The sequence below is a fragment of the Microcaecilia unicolor genome, chromosome 4 (assembly GCF_901765095.1).
Source record: "Microcaecilia unicolor chromosome 4, aMicUni1.1, whole genome shotgun sequence".
Lineage (NCBI taxonomy): Eukaryota > Metazoa > Chordata > Amphibia > Gymnophiona > Siphonopidae > Microcaecilia > Microcaecilia unicolor.
In genome coordinates, this window is record NC_044034.1 from 137,953,155 (window position 1) to 137,977,204 (window position 24,050).

Sequence of the window (24,050 nt, forward strand, 5' to 3'; positions counted from 1 at the left end):
GTTGTCCCCTAGAAGAGTGTTTAATTATAAGGACTAAATTGCCACTAACAAGTTGAAGTGTGAACTAGAAAATATAGAATAACTAGTAAAAAAGGCCCGTTTGTTATTAAATGAAACGGGCGCTAGCAAGGCAATCCCCCACCCTCCCTCGCTGTCTCGCTCTGTCCCCTCCAAGTTCCAGACCCCACTCCCACCCTCCCTCCCAGTTCAAGGCCACCCTCCCTCCCTGCCTTCCTTCTTCCCTCCCAGTTCAAGGCCTCCCTCCCACCAAGTTCAAGGCCTCCCTCCCTCCTTCCCTCCCAGTTCAAGGCCTCCTTCCCTCCCACCCACCCACCCACCCATACAGGCCTCCCAGCCTCCCACCCACCCATTTCAAGGCCTCCTCACGCCCCTCCCACCGAGTTACTACTACTTAACATTTCTAAAGCGCTACTAGGGTTACGCAGCGCTGTACAATTTAACATAGAAGGACAGTCCCTGCTCAAGGAGCTTACAATCTAAAGGACAAATGTACAGTCAGTCAAGTAGGGGCAGTCAAATTGGGGCAGTCTAGATTTCCTGAAAGGTATAAAGGTTAGGTGCCGAAAGCAACATTGAAGAGGTGGGCTTTGAGCAAGGATTTGAAGATGGGTAGGGAGTTCCAGACTCCCCCCTCACTTCTTTTTCAACACCCCCCCTCCACGTTATGGACCCCTGGACCCCCCCTGCCGTGACCCCCTCGACCCCCCCTCTTTCCGACGAAAGCACTCCCCCGCCGCCGTCGCCGAAGTTCTGTTTTCATCTGTGCTGGCGTGTTGCTTGCTGAATGATCATCTGTTGAAGTTTCTACGCACAGAAACTTGAACAGCTGATCATTCATGAAGCAACGCCCCGGCGCAGCTGAGAAGAGAACTTTGGCTGTCGGGGGGGGGGGGGGGGGGGTTGGGGTCCCCCGTCAGCACAGTTACGCGACGGCGGCGGGGGAGTGTTTTCGTCTGGAAGGGGGGGGGGGGTCGAGGGGGTCGCTGCAGGGTGGTCCAGGGGTCCGTAACGCAGAGGGGGTGTTGAAATTGGAGGGAGTGCGGAGTGTGGAACTTGGTGGGAGGGGCGTGAGGGCCACACGTTATGATGGTGCCTAGCAGACCACAGGAGCCACGGTCCCAGGCAGGTTGGAGGTGAGAATTAAATATATATATATATATATATATATATATATATATATATATATATATATATATAGATAGATAGATAGATAGATAGATAGCAGCAAGAGTGTTTCATGTCTGTAAGCAGATTGAAAGCACATTAACTCCTTCTGTTATTAATGAAATAGTGCCTTTTCACTTCACTACCATAATCATTTTCCTGGCATACAGTCAATTTTAATTGTAGCCGAAACAGTAGAATATTTGTATAGGTCAGTTAAACAGGCAGAGCTGCTGTTGTCTTGCAGTGTTGGTGAACTGAGACTCTTAATCCCAGGGGTGTGTGGCTCCATCTGCTTTAGTATGATTAGTAGGCCATTCATTTAGTTTCAATCAGACAGATATTGATATAGTGAACACCTGTTACACTCCAGCAGTCATGTTTTCTCCATGTGCAAAGCCACTCACAGGTCCTGAAGTGACAGACTCAGAGAGACCATATTATGAAGCGTCCATCAAGGTGGTGACAGAGGCCAGTGGTACTGAATCAATGAGACGGTTTGTGGGTGCAGTTAGGCACAGTGCCACCTCAGAGAAAACGTGGTTGTGTAAAGGTGAATCATTCACCTCAGTGTCTGCTCATGTGTTGGGAGGAGGGAAAAGACTTACAAATGTGGGGCCCCTAGCAGGATATGGTGTTCTGCAGTAGGCAATGGCGGAGAGATTTAAGGATGACTTAATGGCAGCGAATGATACAGGTGAGATACAGAGCAAACCGGATGCCACACAGGAGGACCTGGGGGCAGCCAAGGATGCACTAGAAGTGACAGAGAGGGTAATACAGGACCTGAAAAGTGAGAATATGACCTTGGCCAAACACAAGATGGTACTGAAGTCATAGAATAGTTCCCTCCAGCAAGAATATAAAAACTTAAAAAGTGAGAATATCGAGTTGGTGAAGGCCCAAGACGATTCTGGAAATGCAGCATGGCTCCCAGCAGAAGTAACTTGATGCACTAAAGGAGGAACACCTGAAATGTAAGAAAGAAAAGGAGGGTTTGGTAAAACTTGGGGTGACCTTTGAATCACAGCACAGCTCCCCCCTGCTTGTTGGTGAAATACATCACAACTTGATTGTTTGGATGAGAACAATTTGGTGAGATAGCTGATTTCTGAAAGCCTTTAGAGCACTTCACAATACTTGAAGCTCCAGGAGGTTGATCTGAAGATTCGTGTCCTGGGAAGACCAAGCACCTTGAGTGTGAAGCCCATCTACATGAGCTCCCCATCCCAGGAGAGATGCATCCATCATCAGCACGTTTTGTGACATAGGAATTTGGAATGGAAGTCCCAGAGTCAAATTGGATCAAATTGTCCACCGGTGAAAAGAGTGTACAAGTTTTGGGGACACTAGCATTACTTCTTATAGACTCTCCGTGTTCTGGTACCACTGAGAAGCCAGGGTCCACTGAGAACGTGTAATGGGTGTAATATACACTGTGGAAGCCATGTGGCCCAACAATCTCAACATCTGCCGAGCTGTGACCCGCTGAGAGGCACAAACCTTGAACACAAGAGAGACAAGATTGTCCGCTCATCTCCAGGAGGTAGGCTCGAACCCTCCGTATGTCGAACAGGGCTCCTATGAACTTCAAATCGCTGGACAAAGATACTTCTGATGAGCTGGAAGTACTGGGATGTGAGTATATGCATCCTTTAAATCCAGAGATTTTCTGAATCATTGGGAGAAGGGTGCCCAGGAAAACCATCCTGAACCTTTCTCGGACTAGGAGTTTGTTCAGGGCCCTTAGGTTTAGGATGGAAGCATTCCCCCCCCCCCCTTTCTTCTACACAAGAAAGTACCTGGAATGAAACCCCCACACTTCTTCCCCTGGTGTAACGGGTTTGACTGCATGGGCGTATCCGAGATGGACTATTTGAAGAACCTACCATTCGGAGGCTATAAGAGGCCACTTTTGGTGAAAACATTTTAACCTCTACCCGACCTTCAAGTCACCCAGGACAGACACTTTTACTTAGGCTATGTTCTGTTGGAGCCAGTCAAAAGCTCGTCCCTTGCTTTGCCTGGGGAGCAGCAGGAGCCTTAGGTGCACACTGTTGATGTGAACGAGCGCACTGGGTTTGAGCCTGGGTAGGCTGGAGAGCCTAAGAGTTGTACCTACACCTAGGATAGTAATAAGAACTCCTCCTTGACTTACCAAAAGTCCTCCTAGCTGAGGAGGCTGATGCAGAAGGCACCCGGCAGGAGACAGAAGAGATGGTATCAGTATGTTTTTTTTATTTGGTCTGCGACCTCTTCAACCTTCTCTCCAGAAAGGTCCCTCCGGCAAGTGGCATCTGCCAACCTCTGCTGAACAGAATATTCCAAGTCAGAAACACGCAGCCATGAGAGTCTGTGCATTGCTATACTTTGAGCAGAGATCCCATATGCCACATCATCATCAAAAGTATCATAAGTGCCCCTGGCCAAGAACTTTTCACACGCCTTCTACTGCTTGATCAACTGGCAAAAAGGTTCAGCCTGCTCAGGAGGGAACGCATCAACTAAGTCTGATAGGTGGCTCACCGAGTTTCGCAAATACACACTCGTGAAGAGCTGGTAAGATTGTATATGGAAAATGAGCATCGAAGCCTGGTATATCTTCCTCCCAAAAGAATCCAGGGTTTTAGCTTCTATGCCTGGGGGCACCGAGGCATAGTCTCTGGAACTCCTAGCTCTCTTGAGAGTGGATTCCATCACCATGGAACTGTGAGGCAACTGAAGCTTATCAAATCCAGGAGCATTGTGGAGCCGGTACTGGGTGTCAATCTTCTTGGGCATGACAGGGACCAACAGAGGGGATTCCCAGTTCCTGATAAGGACTTACTGAGTACATCGTGGAGACAGGTAGTCACAGCCTCCTTAGGAGGAGATGTATAGTCCAGGACCTCGAGCATCTTGGCCCTGGGCTCATCCTTCCAAAGGAAATGGAATGGCATCAGCCATTTGCTTAACAAAAGATGGAAATGAAAGACTCTCTGGAGGAGACTTCCTCCTTTCAAGTGGAAGAGAGGATTCAGAGAGAATCCCATTAAGACTCATCCTAAGAAAAGTACCTGGGATCCTCCTCTGAATCCCATGAGCACTCCTCTTCGGTGTCAGACAGTATTTCCCAATAGGACTGTCAAGAAAGAACCTGCCTCGGTGCCAAGGAACCATGTCCTTGAGAGCAGCTTCGAGAAGTCGACTCCCGCCTTGACTCCAGCAAAGCTTCCTTCACCGACGTTGAGGAAGTGCTGGCTTTGGTGGCAGTCATCACCGGGATTGCAAGCAGTGCAGGCATTGGAGGCCGCATCGCAGGCTGAGGGCCAAGCACGTCTGCAACGGGAGGCAGAGTAGGCGCAAGCACCCCCAGTGCTGATGCATACCTCTGCATAAGGCCATCCCACAGCTCAGAAAGCAAGGCCCAGATGTGCTTATCGAGAGCCAACACCAGGAAAAGCTGGGGTGCCGGCTAAGGCGCAGATTGCAGAAATGCTGGGGTCAACACGGGAGTAGGATCTCAGCTACTAGGAGATAGGTGCACAGGGGGAGCAGTCCTCCCAGTGCTGACGCTTCTCGGCTGCCAAATCCTTTGACTCCCTGGAGCTCTCGGCACCATGTGTAGAGGCTGACTGATGCCGATACTTCTTGGCCTTTGCCCGAAGCATGTGACCAAGGCGCCTCAGTGCCGATGAGGACAATGTCAAATCCTCACGTCACCTCGAGGCTGGGTCCAATGATTAATGGTCCCGGAGTGCCTGCACAGCAGGAGGCCTCGAGACAGGTGGAGACCCATTCGATGCTTCACTGCTTCCAGTGTCTAAGGGTCTAGTAGCAGCCATGCTTACCAATGCTCCCGATGCCGGTGCGATGCTCAACATCGATGCCTCCAACCTCAATTCTGACATCGAGGAACCAGAATTGACTCCAAAAATCCTCTCTTGTTGAGCCTTTTGGGAAACCTTGGTCCTCTTCTTCACACAAAGACAGAGAACAAAGTTAGCAGGGCTATGGTCAGGCCCAAGACACTGCAGACACCTAGAATGGGTGTCTTGAGACAGTCCAATTGCACCGGGTACATAGCTTGAAGCCACTGGGAATCTTCCTGGATATGGAAAGAAAAACTTTGTCAGCTAAATTGAATGACGCAATAGTGCCTGAAAAAGGGGCAAGGAACGGTAAAAAGTAAAGGGAAAGACCTGGCTGAAGTCAAGGCCTGAAAGCAGCTCAATGACGATAGAAAAACAATATAACAAACACCGGGCAAAACAATTCTAAAGAAATTAAAGGAAGGGAAAACAGGTTTCAATAATAGGAGCCCAATAAAGATGGAAAAATAGCCGGAAGGCAGAAAAAACAACTAAGATCGAGCAATTGAGGAGAGGAAAAGAAAAACACCTCCTCCTCACGTGGAAAAAGTAGAACTGAGGAGACTGCGTTCGCTCGCGTTTCATAAAGCCCTCTTCTAGCTATGGCCAAATGTTGGACAGGGTGACACGGATTGGCGTCACCCACTTGTGAGAATACAGAAGTCTGCTTGTCCTTAGATAATGCAGGCATTTCTGAGACAAAAAGTAAACAAATTTCCAGAGTCCCACCCAGAGAACAATGAAGAAACGTTAATGCCCAAGTGCCTTTCTGTGTCCTACACGTGGGCTATCTTCGCTCCTTTATTATTCCCATTTGCCTTTCAAACTGATGCAAAACTTCCGACACCTTTATTGTCTAAATTTATCTATAAATAAATACAAGGTTTCAATCAAACAACGCTTAGCAATCTTCCTAGTTAGAAAGAAGGAAACCTACTTTATCATTTAACATCCATCCAATGTACTTCAAGTAGCTGTCATTTAAAAACATGTGGGGGCACATCTTCATCCACACGCCCATTTCTTCAATGCAAAGAGCCCTAATGTCAGGGACAACATCACTGCAAGCAGAGATTCAGAAAAAAAGACAGTAAACATGAACATTCTTCAAAACTATCAACAAGAGGGTAGTAACACATCTGCTTGTATAAATCTACTTCAATGAAATGAAGAATAATTTTGTTTCATTCTTACAGAAATCTTAGTCATTTTTGTTGAACGTAAAATTTAATTTTGCACACTTAGGACTAGATTCAGTAAATGGCGCCCAAATTTTGGTGCCAAAAAAATGAGCACTGAGCACTATTCTATAAATGGTGCTCAGAGTTGGGCACCATTTATAGAACAGCACTTAGTGCAAGGATCTGCGCCCAACTTTAAGCGTCAGGATTAGCACCAACTGAAACCCTCGCACCTAAATTAGGCGTGGATCTTTTGTATAATATTGTACGCACCTTTAGTGAATGCCCTTGACCTGTCCATGCACCTCCCACAGCCACGCCCCCTTTCCAGTTGCATGCTGAAAAATTTATGCATGAATCTTTATCAGGGCTTTTTTTGAGGGGGGTACTGAGTACCGGCACCTTTTCCATTGTCTGCTAAAATTGACCCATGGACTCCAAGTTTTAATGAAAGAGCTCAGGCTCTACACGCAAATTCTGCCTTGTCATAGATTCTGTGACTGGTTGCAAGACGCCTGGCTATTGTGGGGTGGGTCCCTCAGTGATCACCCCACCCTTGAAGGGTGGCCTGGCATTTGAGTACCGGCACCTTTTTCGCTAGAAAAAAATGCACCGATCTTTATAGACTAGCAAGATGCATGTGTTAATGCAAATTGCAGCCAATTAGTACCAATAATTGATTGTGTGCCCAATTATTGCTACTAATTGACTTGTTACTCAATTACACTGCATGCACTAATTGGGTCTGTGCCCAAATTTGTGCTTGCAATTATGAGCACCATTTATAGCAGTGGTTCCCAAACCTGGTCCTGGAGGCACCCCAACCACGCAGGTTTTCAAGATACTCACAATGAATATTCATGAAAGAGATCTGCATGCACTGCTTCCACTGCATGAAAAGCTCTCTCACGAATATTCATTGTGGATATCCTAAAAACCTGTCTGGAGTGCTTCCAGGACCAGGTTTGGGAACCACTGATTTATAGAATTTGGATATTAGGCTCCAGTTCAGTTATATCTCCTCTCCACACACAGTTACTTCTGAATCACACTGGATTTTCCCACAAAGCAAGCAATAAGAACGTAAGAATAGTCATACTGGATCGGACCAATTAAATTGCCAAAACATATTCCAAGATATCTGTAAGAATAACTTTTAGGAAACAGAAGACATGGTTCTTTTCACTAATTATGGTATGGAAGTGAGACTGCTAAGGAAATGAAAATCAGACCAGTGGGAAGGGAAGGGGAAAAAATTCAAACACAAATATGTCACGGAAAGTCAATAGAATGGTTTTAAGCTCAATATGTCTAAGTCAGAGGCTATGGCTATCAATCTTCCTAGTTCTCTTCTTCAGTCTTTGCAGTCTCATTTTTCCTTTAAATGGGTGTCTCAGGGCATAAAGTACCTGGGGATTTCCCTTACTACAAGTTTCTCCGCCTGGTTTGCCGCTAACTACCCTCTTCTTCTGCGGGATATTTACTCAGATCTGGACCGTTGGGGTTCAATTGATCTTTCTTGGTTTGGTAGGATTGGTACTTTAAAAATGAATGTGTTGCCACGTTTGATGTATCTTTTCCAGGTACTTCCTTTACGCTTGCTGCGTACATTTCTTTCTGGCTTGCAGAATCGTTTGCTTACTTTTGTCTGGTCCAATAAACGGCCTCATTTTTCCCCGTTTGCTGCTGTATGGTGATAGGAAAAAGGGTGGTCTTGGAGTCCCGAATGTTCATTGGTATTATAGAGCGGCTCAGGCTTCGACAGCTATTGAATGGTTTCATGCCGACCCACAGAAGTGGTGGATAGCGACAGAGCATGTTCTGTTGGGCTCATGTCCATTGCGGTCTTTGATTTGGCTTCCTCGGTGCTGCTGTTCTTTGGATAGTACTTTATGTCCCTCTACAGCGGCTACCTTTCATTATTGGGATGGTTTATTTGATAAGCCTGGACTGGTTCTTTCCAGACTGTCTCCTGTATTGCATAATCCTTTCTTTCCACCAGGACTAGGGCAGGGCACTTTCCTTAATTGGTTTTCTTCGGGATTGGAGACTCTGGGTCACTTTATTGAGTACGGCAAAATGGTGTCATTTGATTCTCTGGTTGATGCTTATTCCATTTCTGTGCGTGATAGTTTCGCTTATGTCCAGGTTCGACATTTTCTCTCATCAAAGGCAATTTGGAAACAGGTGACTAAGGGGGATTCTTTTTTGGAGGATTTGTGTGAGGATTCAGGTTCTTTGTGGGGTCTTATTTCTTGTTTGTATGCATATCAGCGTTCTAAGTTGCGGCCTCCTGTGGATCATCGTTTCCATTGGCAGCGGGAACTGGGGTTCACAATGGGTGATGATGCATGGGCACATATGGAAACTGCTTCATTGAGGATTTCTGTTTCAACTCCTTTTCTTGAAAATGCTGTTAAAGCCTTATATAGGTGGCATCTCACTCCTGTACATTTACATCATATGTTTCCAACATTATCGCCTTTGTGTTGGAGAGGTTATGGACAGAGGGGTACTATGGGTCATCTCTGGTGGTCCTGTGTTAAAGTGCATGCTTTTTGGAAAGCGATTCAATATAGACTACAGAGTTGGCTTTCAAAACCCAATAAATGGTCACCTGAATATTTCCTATTTCTGGGTAAGCCTCCGGGTCTAACCATGCCTCAGTCATTGTTGGTTCATCATGCCATGTTGGCAGCTAGAGTTACACTGGTTGCTTCTTGGAAGTCCCCTCGGGTCCCTTCTTTGAAGAAGTGGTTAAATAAGCTGTGGTATATATGTGAAATGGAGAGACTGAGGGCTCTTAGTGGTAACACTTTGTCTAAGTGGGAGGAGGTTTGGGAACCTTTTACTTCAAAATGCTCATTTTAATTGCTGTTTGTGGAAGCTTTAGGGGTATTGTGATGGGGTGATTATTATTTATTTTTTATTTTATATAAATATTTTTTTGGGGGGGTTGTGTTTCTGTTCTTTAAAAATTATACTACATGGAAGTTTCTAGGTTGTGTTTGGATAACTGCTGTTGTGACTTGTTCCCTTTTGGGATTTCTTGTGCTGTTTATTTTCAGTTTAATGACTTGTTGTATCTGATCTATTTTGTTGTCTCAAACTGTTTAATAAAGACTTCATTAAATTTCAATAGAAGGGTTCATACTCTAATTCTAAAAGAAATATGGAGCAAGTGAAGAGAATCAAGAGGGTGACAGGGGGAGAGGGGGGAAGCAGATTCAAATCTAAACTGGTAGATGATTTTGGCAGCAGTTTCCTGGACTAAGATCAGTGAAGAAACCCTGAAAAAGGCTGCATTACTAAACGCAGAAATTAAGACAGCAAGAATAAAGATTTTCACATGAGAGATGCTAAGGAAGGGAAAGATCAGAATTGTTGATGAAGGCATGGCAGAAACTAGCAAGGTCTGCATGTGAAAGGAGAAAGGTATATGAAGGGTGGCATCACAATGGCTGGTTTGAGGAGCTTATGCAGTGTATCTCCTATGAGCAATCAAATGAACATGAGGAATATGCATTGGAATCTGCAACTTGGGAAGAGATAAAGGCATCAGTTTCAGACAAATTCTTTTCTCTATTATATTCATGTCCATATTACTAAATTAAAATCCTTACCGATAGCGCTGCAGAAATATTCCTTTCAATACAGCATTAATCATAGTTTGTATTTCCAGATGTTTCATTTCAAGCTGAAACAGAAATAAACTTTAATGTCTAGATTAAAAACTTTTTCAATTCTCTATGCCAGTGTTTCCCAAGTCTGGTCCTGGAGTACCCCTTGTCAGTCAGGTTTTCAGGATATCCATAATGAATATGCATGAAAGAGATTTGCATATAATGGAGGCAGTGTATGCAAATCAAGTTCATGCATATTCATTATGGATATCCTGAAAATCAGACTGGCAAGGGATATTCCAGGAATGGATGGGAAACACTGCTCTATGCCATAGGAGAACAGGTGATGCAGCACAGTGACTACTTATATTTTTGATATCTAAATCCATTCATCATGATCTTTTCCCCTCATGTCCTATCCTGATCCAATACACTCATCTGCCTCTGTTTCCACACCAGCATTACATACGATCAACTCCACTGGTTAACTGAAAGCAAGCACTTTCGTCAGGACCCATATCACCACATCAAGATTGTAACTGTTTGTGCCTACAGTTTGGCTGCTGATTATATTATTCATTTCTTGAGTATGTGTGGGGGGGGGGGGGGTACTGGTGACTGAGTGTGACACTCCCCCTGTGACATGGGGGGTCACTGTTGTGGGATTTGGGGAATGTTTGGGGTGGGGGGAGTGAGTCGGATTGAGAGGAGAGGGTGGGTATCTAACGGAGGTGGAAGGGGATTTGGAGGGAGGTTAGGTATCTATATTGTATCACTATGTTTTGTAGCTATTTGTTACATTTTTTGAGGACTGGGTTCCTGACTTTGAGGCACTTTTGGGGGATGCTGGAGTTGGGACAATATTTCCCATATGTGATGAAATATTTTCAGTATCAGACGGGCATTTTTTTCTAGGATTTCATATTGGGTTTTAAAATATGCTCATGGAATGTTGGTGGTATCACCTCCCTTATTAAAAGAAAGAAAATATTACAAAATCTAAAGCAGAGGGGTGTGTCTATAGCCATGCTTCAAGAAACCCATTTATCATCGTTAGAACATAAGAAATTACAGACCTGGTGGGTTGGTGATATGGTGAAGGGCACAGACTTGGGGGAAAAAAGCAGGAGTAGTAATATTATTTCACAAATCATTACAGGTGGTGAAACAACAGGTTTATGTAGACCCGGAGAGCCGTTTCATTATTGCTCAAGTGATAATAGATGGAGTCCCCTTACTTTTGGGTAACATTTATGCCCCTTATATATATGTATATATATATATAGTGTTTTTTTTTAGAAATATCATCCGCAGAATCCAACCTGGTACTTAATCTACTACTGTCATAGGAGGTGATTTTAATGCAGTAGCTGACCCGGGTCTTGACAAAACGCACAACCCACATAGAGATCGAAATGATACTGCTAAGGGGATACTTTTACTGTGCGAAACCCTAGGGGTGGTGGATGTTTGGAGGGTGCTCCATCCGGAAGTTCAAGACTATACTCATTTATCCAGGGCTAATCAAACACAATCACGTATTGATTATTTTTTGGTAGACAGAGTTTCTCTAAAGTTCAAGCTGCTGACATAGATCCAACAGTAATTTCAGATTATGTGACCATATTTGTAGAGTTACTGGTGTCAGGTTCTGAGCTACTACATAGAAAGTGGATGTTTCCATTAGAACTATATCATGATCAAAATATTTTGAATTTCATAAGGGAGAAGTGGGCGGATTATAAATATCATAATTGGGAGCATAGTCATGATCCTATTATATATTGGGAAAACAGCCAAGGCTGTCTTGCGTGGTGAGATAATTGTCTATAGCTGTGCTAAGAATTTATTTGTTACATTTATACCCCACATTTTCCCACCTATTTGTAGGCTCAATGTGGCTTACAAAGTATCATAAAGGCGTTTGCCATTACGGTTGATAAATACAAGGTTGTGTTGTGGTCACATGAGGTAGAAGTATATCAGACGTCATGGGGTCGAGGGGGAAGAGGATAGTAAATTGTCCTGTATGATCATTGATTATGTTGTGTTGCTGGGTGTGGGGATTTATGTTGGATCGGTGGGAAAAGCTTTTTTGAAGAGGTGGGTTTTCAATGATTTCCTGAAGTTTAGATGGTCATGTATTGTTTTCACTGCATACGGGAGTCCATTCCATAGTTGTGCACTTATGTAGGAGAAGCTAAATGCGTGAGTTGTTTTGTATTTTAGCCCTTTACAGTTTGGGTAATGTAGGTTTAGGTATGATCGTGCTGATCCAAGTCTGTTTCTAGTTGGTAGATCAATGAGGTCTGTCATGTATCCTGGGACTATGCCGTAAATGATTTTGTGGACTAAAGTGCAGATTTTGAAGATGATCCATTCTTTGATTGGGAGCCAGTGCAGCTTTTCTCGAAGGGGTTTAGCGCTTTCGAATTGTGTTTTACCATACATCAGTCTGGCTGCTGTGTTTTGGGCGATCTGGAGTTTTTTTGTGAGTTGTTCTTTGCATCCCGCATACATTCCATTGCAGTAATCTGCATGGCTTAGGACCATTGATTGTACTAGTTTATGAAAAGTATCCCTCGGGAAGAAAGGTTTTATTCGTTTGAGTTTCCACATTGAGTAGAACATTTTCTTTATTACGATTTTTACTTGGCTCTTGAGAGTAAGGTTGCGGTCGATAGTTATGCCGAGTATTTTTAGGCTATCTGAAATACAGGGTGTGTGTCCTGGGGTGTTTAAGGTTGCGGGTTTGTAGTTGTTATGTTGAGATGAGAGTATAAGGCAGTGTGTTTTTTCGGTGTTCAGTTTCAGTTGGATTGAGTTTGCCCAGGAGTTTTCTGGAATGAGTTTGCCCAGGAGTAGGGATCAAGATATCCTTTGGTTGGGACAGCACCTGATACAGATGCGTAGAATACGGGGCAACTCCAACCGCCCACCTAAGAGAACAGCTTCTTGTTAGTCAGACAGCTCTTAATGAATTGCTGCATCAGAGGCCTGGGAAGTCGGCCTTATATTTTAAATATCAACTTTATAAGTATGGTAATAAAACTGGCCAGTTCCTTGCCTACTTGGCGTGGTGAAAGCAGGGTGTGCCGAGGATTCTTTCGCTTCATCAGCCCTCGGGACGGGTGGTGCATACTGACTCAGATACACTACAGATCTTTCATAGTTATTATACCCAACTGTATGAGCCAGATCCTAACACTACTTTGGATCCTGCTACCTATTTAGGCAGCCTAGATCTGCCGAAACTTTCAGACACACACACACCTATAGATCCTGAAGAAATCCACCGGGTAGGAGTAGTGCACTTTGCAAAGCACTGGTGCCCGGATAGCTACAGAGTGGAGTTTTACAAACTCTTAATAGCAGATCTTAAAACTACCGCTTGAGCCTTTATTAATGCCTGTATAAAAAACTGTTTGCCTCTGTCCTTACAAATGGCAGATATTATGGTCTTCCTTAAGCCAGGGAAAAGACCCTGTTTGCCCAGAATCTTATAGACCCATTTCATTAATTAGTTAGGAGGCAAAACTATTTGCAACAATACTGGCAACAGGCTGGCTGGGGTCCTACCATTCATCATAGCAGATCCTCAGGTGGAATTCATTAAGGGGAGGCAAGTAGTTAAGAATATCAGGATGATCTTAACATCTTTGGAGTGGGTACATAATACACAACAGGACTTCTTATTGATCAGCTTCGATGCTGAAAAAGCATTTGATAGGGTCATTGGGAGTTTTTATTTGGGGTGCTGCATAGATATGGTATTGAGGGGCCTTTCGCATGAGCAATACGCACCTTATATAGAAACACAACACCTAGAGTAATGGTGAATAGATTTTTTTCATCCCCTTTCCCAATTAGACGGGGTACTCGTCAGGCCTGTCCTTTATTCCCACTATTGTTCGCTTTATCCTTAGATCCACTCAGCGACATACCAAGGGCAGGGCGGTCTGCCCCAGGTGCATGCCGCTGGAGGGGTGCAGAGAGCAGCCGTGCGCCTGTCGGCTCCGCTGGTTCCCTGCTCCCTCTCCCCCAGAACAGGTTACTTCCTGTTCCGGGGCAGAGGGAGCAGGGAGCCAGTGGAGCCGAGAGCCACGCAGCTGCTCCCAGCAGCTAAGAATGCACCTGGGGGGGAGGGGTGTCTTGCTGCACAAGGGGGGGGGGTGCGTATCGGCGATCTGCCCCGGGTGGCAGCTGACCTAGGATCGTCACTGGATCCACTAATTCAGGAGATTACAGGAAACCCAGAAATCTTGGGAGTTACAATAGAAGGTCATGAGACCCCCCGAACAGCCTGGTTGTCCCAGGCCGCGAACAGACACCCTAGCGGAAAGAAATCATTGGCAGGCGCCTACTTGATCACCCAACCTGACAAAACCCCAGAAAGTCTGTTGCCACCAGACCAGTGAACCACCCCGTTGGACCAAACAGGAACAGCCTAAGGCTGCTGGAACATGCAGCCACCTGAGGAAAAGGTGAGCAAGGCAGGGAGAAACGGATCCTTCACCTGAGAAATTCCATGTCCAACCAACTGCAGAGGACAGAGCTCCCACGTGGCCAGACGCTGGACGGGAGCCAGAGATAGACGAGGTACCTGACGAGCACTGGGGCTGGACCATGGAAAAAGGGGGAAATGGGACTTGATATACCACCTTTCTGAGGTTTTTGCAACTACATTCAAAGCGGTTTACATAAATTCAGGTACTTATTTTGTACCAGGGTTAAGTGACTTGCCCCAGAGTCACAAGGAGCTGCAGTGGGAATCAAACTCAGTTCCCCAGGATCAAAGTCCACGGCACTAACCACTAGGCTACTCCTCCACAGCCCGAAAAAGGCCTGAAAACGCACACAGCCAACAGCTGAACAACCCAGCACCTGGCGAATGAAAGCAGCCGGCACTGCAATCCTAACATGGCTAACTGCTGGAGCCGGAAACTGTAAAGGGATATGGCAAGTGGCAGTGGCACAGAGGCGACAAAGTGCAAAGACTGCATTGCGGCTGGAGAGTTCGAATCCACCAGCACTGTGGCTAGAGGGTCTAAACCCAACGGAAGCAGATCTATGGAGGAGGGACCCACAAGGAGTAATGTGAAAGGTCCACAGGATCCAAACAGGTCGCCGGACAAGCTAAGTGGGGTCAGAAACGATAGAAGTAATGGAGAAATGCTCAGTTCCCTGGTACCAGTCAATGTGCCTCATGCCACAGGCTGACAAATAACGTAAATTAAACAAGCCTATGCCACCATGAGCTTTGGGTGTGTGTGTATATAACAGTCAAAGGTAGACGTAGTTTTTTCCCCAACCAGAGATAATCTTGCAGACGTTTCCACAATTGTTGCTCCTTGCAACCATGAAGAAAAAGTGGAATTTGAAAAGTATACAGCCAGCGAGGAGCTCTATTGTCTTTCCAAAGAAAACGTTATATCAACTGCTGAAGTTGTAGATTGTCCCATCTGTGCAGAGCCAATGGAAAAGAAAGAGTCAGCTGAACCCCCAGATATCTGGTAGCCTTGCCTCCCCACTAAAAGGGGAATTGTGCCCCCTCCAGGGCCTCACATGTGGTATTAATAGGGATAGCAACAGTTCTGTGCCAATTAAGCTTGAAACCAGCCTCTGCCTCAAAAGAAGCAATAAGCTGAAGAAGAGCAGGAACTGATTTAACCTCAGTTTTAACCAAGGGACCCCCAAGGAGCACCCCATGAATATCACGATATAATCATATACGTTGCAAAAGCGGTTCTAAATATAAAACCAAGAGAAGTGGGGAAAGCGGGCATCACTGTTGTGTGCCCCAGTGAATTGCAAAAGAGGACAGCATATCATTAACTAAAATCCGTGCACTAAGATTAGAATACAGCACATCAAGTAAAAAAGGTATGGCTCTGCACAGTGGAACAATAAACATTCACCACAATAATGATGGATTTTTGTCAACTCAATTTAACTATCACATAGTGCCCTGCAGGGTCCAATATGGTTTGTTCTACCACACAGGGGAATGATTGTCCAATAACAATAGACATACCAGCCCTGCGGTTGCCAGAGGAAGCTGCCGCTATCTTTCGAACCCAATCACGCCACAATTTAGTGTGCTCCAAATCAGGCAGCCAAGTCTCCTATAAATAAGCCATCTGAGTTCTATGACAAAGTAAAAAAGTGAGAAGCTTCTGACACTTGATGGGAGAACCAATGCCTGAAACAATCCAGGACGCCATTCTCACATCAGCCCTCAGCCACACAGAAATAACAAAAACAGGGTGCCCAGTGTCCAGCCTTCACCAGACCCCCCTACAAAAAGAAAACAAAACAAAAACTGACTTAAGCTCATCCAACCACACCGGCAGAATAATCCTGAAAGATCAGGATACAAGTGCCCTGATAGTGAAGATCCTTGCTCTAGCGGTAGGTGCGAAATACTAATTCTCTGTGACCAAAGTGAAGAAAGCAAGCAATAATGGCACTTGGTCTACAATCTCCTGCCACAGCATGACCCAACAGATGCACTCATTCAATATGGAGCTCTCCTATGGAATTTTCCGGCAACAGCTCCAGTTTAATCCAGTTTTCCATGAACCCCAACAGCTCAGCATCTTGCACTGATTCGGGGAAGCCCAAAAAGCGCAGGTTATTCCTGCATGATCTATTTTCTAGATCCTCCAGCGTAGATTTGCATTGCACAGGGTCTGTTGATGCACACGGAGATCTGTGTGGGTGTTTCCAGCCGCATCCTCTACTAAGCTGATGCGAGATTCACATTCTGCCATATGGTTGCCAAAGTATACCACTGTAGGGAAAGTTCAGCGAATTGTGCTTTTGTTCCTTCAGAGCCAGTGCCACCATTTCACTGATCCGCCCAGCTATACCCGGTGGCAGCACAGATAAATCTTCGGCCCGCTCCACCACCTTAGAATTCTTTGCACACACCACCAGTCGCTCCCCATCCTTTTTTGCCTTGCTGGCCATAGCTGGAGGCGAGTGCTACACAAACTTGTCTATAGAACGACTCCAGTGGAGAGGAAAAAGTGTGGTAAAATCCGTACTGAGTTTAGTTCAATTCAGGGGGGTGAAGAAAACAGGAGTCCAGGAGCTCTGACTACCGCAGCCTCCCTGCTCAGCATATCATGTGATCTCCTTGCAGTTGCAACTTAATATTGTCGAATAAAGGAAAAACCATTAGTTTTATACAAGCCAGATAAATCCTTGGGTAGCCAAATTCCCAAATACTGCGCTTTAGTGTCTGCCCATTGCACAGTAAGGGCGAACCTGAGATTTGGCATAATTAACAGAAAAACCTGCAACATTCCCAAAATGAGTGATCAAATCCAATAAAACAAGTAAAGCAGACTAAAACACCATTATGTCATTGGTGTAAGCCAGAACCTTAAATGTGGGAACCCTGAAGATCTAACCCCATTATCTGAAGAGTGGTGTTGAGAACCCGAAGAAGGGGCTCCAAAGCTAACATGAACAAAAGAGGGGAAAGGGGGCAACCCTGTCTTATGCTACGGCATATGGGAATTAAAGAAGTACAATCAACATTAATAAGCAGCAGTGCTTGGGGTAGGGTATAAAAGGTTTGGATTGCCCTATAATGAGATTGAATACATCCTACCTGAGCTGGATCTATCAAGGTAGCAACGATGGAGCTAAACGAGTTGCCAATACCTTGGCTAACAATTTCACATCAACATTTAGGAGCGATATTGGTCTATACAAGACTGCTTCATGGCGAGGCTTGCCAGGTTTAGGCAATAAAGTAATAAGGGTGACATTGTCATGCAAAGGGAAGGAACCGTAATCTATTACAGAAATATGGTAAGAAAGTAAAGGACCAAGAAGATGCGGTTGAACTAATTTATAGAATTCTCCTGTGAAGTCATCTGCGCCAGGTGCAAAGCAAGGTTTCAACTCTTTAATAGCCAATTGGAGTTCTTTGTCCTGTAAAGGCACATTAAGCAATAGGCAGGCCTCTTCCATCAGACGAGGCAAACTCGCCTTATATAGAAAACAAGAGATCAAAGAGGGATCCACTTCAGGTTATTTTGTATACAAAGTTTGAAAATGATCTTGAAGCAATTGAGAAATACGATCTGGAGAATTTACCACCTGACCAGAGGAATCTCTCACATATGCTATAGTTCTATTACCGCCCCCCCCCCCCCCCCCCCCCCCCCACCACACACACACAAATGCTTTGACAATACAGGCTAATAATTTATCACATAATATTGCCAAATTTAGCGAATCAGTATTTTTGATACACAATACTACAATAAGTTTGTAAATGAATAAGGATATTAAAGGACCACCTGTACAGAAATATACATTTCTTTTGTTTGAGGGGTAGAGGTTCTAAGAAAATCCCTCTTAGTCCGTTGGAGTTCAGCTTCCAAGTGCTTAATATTCAGGGCTAATTTTTTTACGGCATGCTGTAGTATATGTAATGATGTCCCCTCGCATAAAGCTCAGGCTAATCAATATGTTGAGCATTAAAAGCCTGAAACAACTCCCATTTAGGGATAAGGTAAGTCTGAATATCAGAGTTATGTACTAAATAAGTAGGGAAGCGCAAACCCACAGAAACTTGGAATTGAATAAGGGTCTCCACATCTATCCACACTAGAGCATGATCAGAGACCTCCTGCCCCCCAAGGATAGCCTCCATGACTGCGGAGAACAATGTACTGGAAAGAAAAATATAATCAAACTGAGAGATGGAGCAATGGGCCTGAGAGCGGTGAGTATAATCAAGCTCCAGAGGGTGAAGTAGACACCATGCGTCTACTAAATCCAAAGACTTACAAAAAGCAGGCAGTACACCATTCCCTTTGTGACGTGAAGAAGCTGTAGCACTATCTACAGCAGGATCCATGATGATATTAAAATCACCCACTACCAAAAGAGTTTTCTCCACATAGGGAAGCAGCTGTTTCAGTAAGGACGGATAAAAAGCCTTAACATATAGGGTAGGACCATATGCCACCAATAGATAAAGCTCCTGAACCTGCAGTCACAGCCGCAAGAGAAGGTATAGCTAAGGTACTTAAATGTAACAGGTGTTCTCTGAGGACAGCAGGCTTTAAATTCTCACAAGTGGTACGGAATTTACAAAAGTCTAATGAGAGCTTTGTGGAGCACAAGATATGCTCCACCTTGCATGCACGAATACCTTCCTGCCTGCAACGCAAACACGATCTCCTCAGTTTTATACTACAGCAAAAATAACTTTAAAATAACAAAGGAGACAACTCCAAGGGGCGCTGGGAGAGCACCTGCTACAGGTAAGGATCTTAGCTTTCTCTGAGGACAAGCAGACTTAGTAATTGTCACAAGTGGGGAATTCCTAGCATTCAAGCTCACCAAAAACAATAAACATTGGTCAATTGGGCCTCGCAACGGCGAAGACATAACACAGATTAACCTGGAACTATATACAACTGAGTGACAGTGCAGAATGGAACAGAATAAAAAGGGCCTAGGAGGGTGGAGTTGGATTCTAGACCCCAAACAGATTCTGCAACACTGTCTACCCGAACTGACTGTCGAGTCGGGTATCCTGCTAAAGGCAGTAGTGTGATGTGAATGTGTGGGCTACCGAAGCAGCCATGGCTCTGACATTGTGAGCCATGACATGACCCTCTAGGGCCAGCCCAGCCTGGGAACAAGTGAAGGAAATGCAATCTGCCAGCCAATTAGAAATGGTGTGTTTCTCTATGGCAACCCACATCCTGTTGGGATCTAAAGAAACAAAAAACTGGGTGGACTGTCTGTGGGGCTTTGTCTGTTTCACTTAGTACGCAAAGCTCTCTTGCAATCCAAGGTGTGCAAGCTGATTTCACCAGGATGGGCATAAGGTTGAGGAAAGAATGTTGGCAAGGCAAATCGACTGGTTTAGATGGAACTCTGTCAGCACTTTCAGCAGGAACATAGGGTGTGTGCAGAGGACTACTCTGTTGTGATGAAACTTAGTATAAGGTGCATCCACTACTAAGGCCAGAAGATCACTGACCCTATGAGCTGAAGTAACAGCCTTGAAGAAAATTACCTTACAAATACTTCAGATAGCAGGAATTCAGTGGCTGAAAAGGACCTTTCATCAGCTGGGTGAGAACGACGTTGAAATCCCATGACACTGGTGGAGGTTTGGACAGGGGGCTCTGACAAAAGCAAACCTCTCATGAGTGAACAACTAGAGGCTGTCCAGAGATGGGAATACCTTCTACACATTGATGATAAGCACTAATTGCACTAAGATGAAACCTTACAGAGTTGGTCTTGAGACCATATTCTGAGAGGTGTAGAAGATATCCAAACAGGGTCAGTGTAGAGCAAGGGAATGCAAAAAGTACTCAAGCAAGGTCTGTGTAGAGCAAGAGGATCTAGGGCCTTGCTCTCACACCAGACAGCAAATCTCCAACCTCTTAGTGGAATCTTTCCTGGAATCCAGCAAGACCCAGGAGACGCACAAGGAAGCAAATTCTAGGCTCTCAACATCCAGGCAGTGATAGCCAGAGAATGGAAGTTGGAATGTAGAAGGGACCCCTCAGGAAAATACTCCAATTTCTACTGTTCTTCAGAGGATAACTCCAGAAGTAGAGGGAACCAGATCTGCCACAGCTAGTATGGCACGATCAGAATCATGGTTCCATTGTCTTGCTTGAGTTTCAAAGAAGTCTTTTCCACTACAGGTATTGGAGGATGAGCACACAGAAGACCTGTCTAGCAACTGAGAAGGAAGGTATCTGTGCTAGTCTGTCATGGGTCTGAAGCCTGGAACAGAACTGAGGAACCTTGTTGTTGATCTGAGTGGCAAAAAGATCCACCGAGGGGGTGCCCCATGCTCAGATCTTGAGGGCTATGCCCATATTGAGAGAGAACTCATAAGGCTACATTATCCTGCTCAGTCTGTCGGCCAAGGAATTGTTTTTGCCCGCCAGATAAGTGGCTCGAAGGAACATGCCATGTTGGCAAGCCCAATGCCACATCCGGATGACCTCCTGACATAGTGGGTGTGATCAGGCGCCCCCCTGCTTGTTGGTGTAATACATTGCAATCTGATTGTTTGTTTAGATGAGAACAATTTGGTGAGATAGCCGATCTTTGAAAGCCTTTAGAGCGTTCCAGATCGCCCGGAGCGCCAGGAGATTGACATGAACATTATTTTCCTGACAGGACCAAGCTCCTTAAGTGTGAAGCCCATCTACATGAGTTCCTCATCCCAGGAGAGATACATCCATTGTCAGCACTTTTTGTGGCTGAGGAGTTTGGAATGAAAGTCCCAAAGTCAAACTAGATCAAATGTCCATCACAAAGGGAGCGTACAAGTTCTGGGGACACTTGGATGACATCTTCTAGACTCCCTGTGGCTTCATACCACTGAGAAGCCAGGATCCATTGAGCTGATCTCATGTGAAGATATGTCATGGGTATAATGTACACTGTGGAAGCCATGTGGCTCAACATCTGCCGAGCTGTGACCTGCTGAGAGGTACGAACCTTGGACGCAAAAGCGACCAGACTGTCTGCTCTTGTCTCTGGGAGGTAGGCCCAAACCATCTGAGAAGGGCTCCTATGAACTCCAATCGCTGGACAGGGCAGAGAAGGGATTGGGGGTAGTTTAAAATAAACCCTAGCAGTTCAAGCACCTGAACAGTCATGGACCTCTAAACACCCTCCTCCAAGGTGCTCTTTACCAGCCAATCCTCGAGATATGGGAACACATGGACTCCCAGCCCGCGTAGTGATGCTGCAACTACCGCTACACATTTTGTAAAGACCCTCGGAGGTGATGCGAGGCCAAAAGGCAACATGCGGTGTTTAGTATAGAGCTGTCTGGTTTTGCACAGATCAGTCAAATTGTATATATAACTTATTCCCTTATCTATGATCTACAGCTAGCCTGTGTCTTCTTGGCCTTTTCAGGGACAAGTTAACAGGCAGGATTTTTTCAGATATATTGGAAAAAGGAGAAGAGATAGGAATGGAATTGCGAGACTGAAAGATAATGAGAATGGCTATATGGAGAGTGATGAAGATAAAGCGAACGTACTGAACAATTTTCTCTTCGGTGTTCACGGAGGAAAATCCTGGAGAAGGACCGCGGTTGGCTGCCGAGGGAACGTCTGGGAATGGAGTGGATACTGCGCCGTTTACAGAAGAAAGAGTTTATAAACAGATGGAGAATCTGAAGGTGAACAAAGCTATGGGGCCGGATGGAATACATCCCAGGATACTGAAGGAGCTCAGAGAGGACCTCTTACACATTTATTTAATAGATCTTTAGAGACGGGAGAGGTTCCGCGAGATTAGAGACGAGCAGATGTGGTCCCTCTTCACAAAAGTGGAGACAGGGAAGAAGTGGGAAACTACAGACAGGTAAGTCTCATGTCGGTAGTAAGAAAAATAATGGAGTCGCTGCTGAAAGAAAGGATAGTTAACTTTCTAGAAGCTGACGGGTTACAGGACCCGAGGCAACATGGCTTTACCAAAAGAAAATCCTGCCAAACGAATCTATTTGACTTTTTTGACTGGGCGACCAAAGAACTGGATGAGGGACATGAGCTAGACGTAATCTACTTGGACTTCAGCAAAGCCTTTGATACGGTCCCCCACAGAAGACTCGTGAATAAGCTGAAAGGGTTGAACTTAGGACCGAAAGTGGTGAACTGGATAAGAAACTGGTTGACCGACAGGTGGCAGAGTGTGGTGGTAAATGGAATCTGCTCAGAGGAAAGGACGGTGAGCAGTGGAGTTCCTCAGGGGTTGGTGCTGGGGCCTATTCTGTTTAATATATTTGTGGGAGATATTGCTGAAGGGTTGGAAGGAAAGGTGTGCCTTTTTGCAGATGGCACGAAAATAGCCAATAGAGTGGATACCCTGGAGGGAGTAGAGACGATGAGAAGGGATCTCCGAACGTTAGAAGAATGGTCAAGGGTCTGGCAGTTAAAATTTAATTCCTATTCCCTGGGGATATATCGTCGTTCGGTTTCTCTTAACTTATTGTCACATTGGTTCTCTAGAAACCTAAATATTCTATCACTATCCTATATCATTACTCCCTTGTGTTGTTTAATATAATAGTGCTCAGCATCAAGTGCTTGTTTCTTGAGCTAATAAGTAGCTCGTACCATTGCACCAGTAACCACCATCATAGCACTCTATATCCCTTCCTATCAATGTTGTCTCTTAGAGTTCTATGTGTTGTATATTACCCTCCTTTTGCTCTGTTTATCTTCTACGGCTCTCAATCCAGTAAATCCCAGGATATTATGGGAAAGTTACTTATCTTGCCAGAAGCTGCAGTTGTTTTCCTAGTTTTCCGGGTTTACTAGTGTTCAAGTCGGCTACTTCTCTTTTTTTCTTTTTTATATCTGCTCGTGAGGTGTTCCCCTTAACCCCTTTCTTTCCGTTCTCAACATGCCTGCATGCTTCGCCCAAATGCGTCGTCAGGAGAATGAATAATTAAATAAAAAACAAAATTACTTTTTACTCACTATTATATATTATACACATAGTTTATAATTCTGCTCATTTTCTCATGAACATCACTTTTAGACTTACAATTTACGGAGACTCTGTGGTGAGGATCAGTTCATAGTCCCATCCCAGTTCGGCAAAATGCTGGTGCACGTGCAGTCTCAATATATAGTCCTCTCAAAAAAAATCCAGGGTCCTAGCTTCTCTGCCTGGGGTCACCGAGGCATAGTCTCTGGAACTCCTGGCTCTCTTAAGAGCGGATCCCACCACCATGGAATTGTGAGGCAACTGAGGCCTATCAAAACCAGGCGCATTGTGGAGTCTGTTCTGGGTGTCAATCTTCTTGAGCATGACAGGGACCGACAGAGGATACTCCCAGTTCCTGATGATGGCATCCCTGAGTACCTCATGGAGAGGGGCAGTCACAAGCTCCTTAGGAGATGTGTAGTCCCGGACCTCAAGCATCTTGGCCTGGGCTCATCCTCCACTTCCAAAGGAAATGGAATGTCATCAGCCATTTCCTTAACAAAAGATGGAAATGAAAGGCTCTCCAGAGGAGACTTTCTCCTTTCAGGTAGAGGGGAAGGTTCAGAAGATATTACTTAAGATCTGAGGAAATGTACCGTGGATCCTCCTCTGAATCCCACGAGCACTCTCTTCTGTGTCAGACAATACTTCTCGATGGGAGTGTCAAGACCAAACCTGCTTCAACGGGGAGGAACCAC

The 24,050-nt window shown here is 45.1% G+C and overlaps 1 protein-coding gene across 2 annotated transcripts in view; it reads right to left on the reverse strand.

The window, feature by feature from the left end:
* LOC115468711 (cohesin subunit SA-2-like) overlaps positions 1-24,050 on the reverse strand; it is a 312,673-nt gene that overhangs the window by 203,537 nt on the left and 85,086 nt on the right. For both annotated transcript variants that reach the window (XM_030200630.1, XM_030200629.1), the window contains exons 9-10: positions 9,841-9,914; positions 5,974-6,097 (exon numbers count right to left, since the gene is read on the reverse strand). In XM_030200630.1, coding sequence (XP_030056490.1) covers positions 5,974-6,097; positions 9,841-9,914 — 198 coding nt within the window. The remainder of the gene's footprint in view (positions 1-5,973; positions 6,098-9,840; positions 9,915-24,050) is intronic.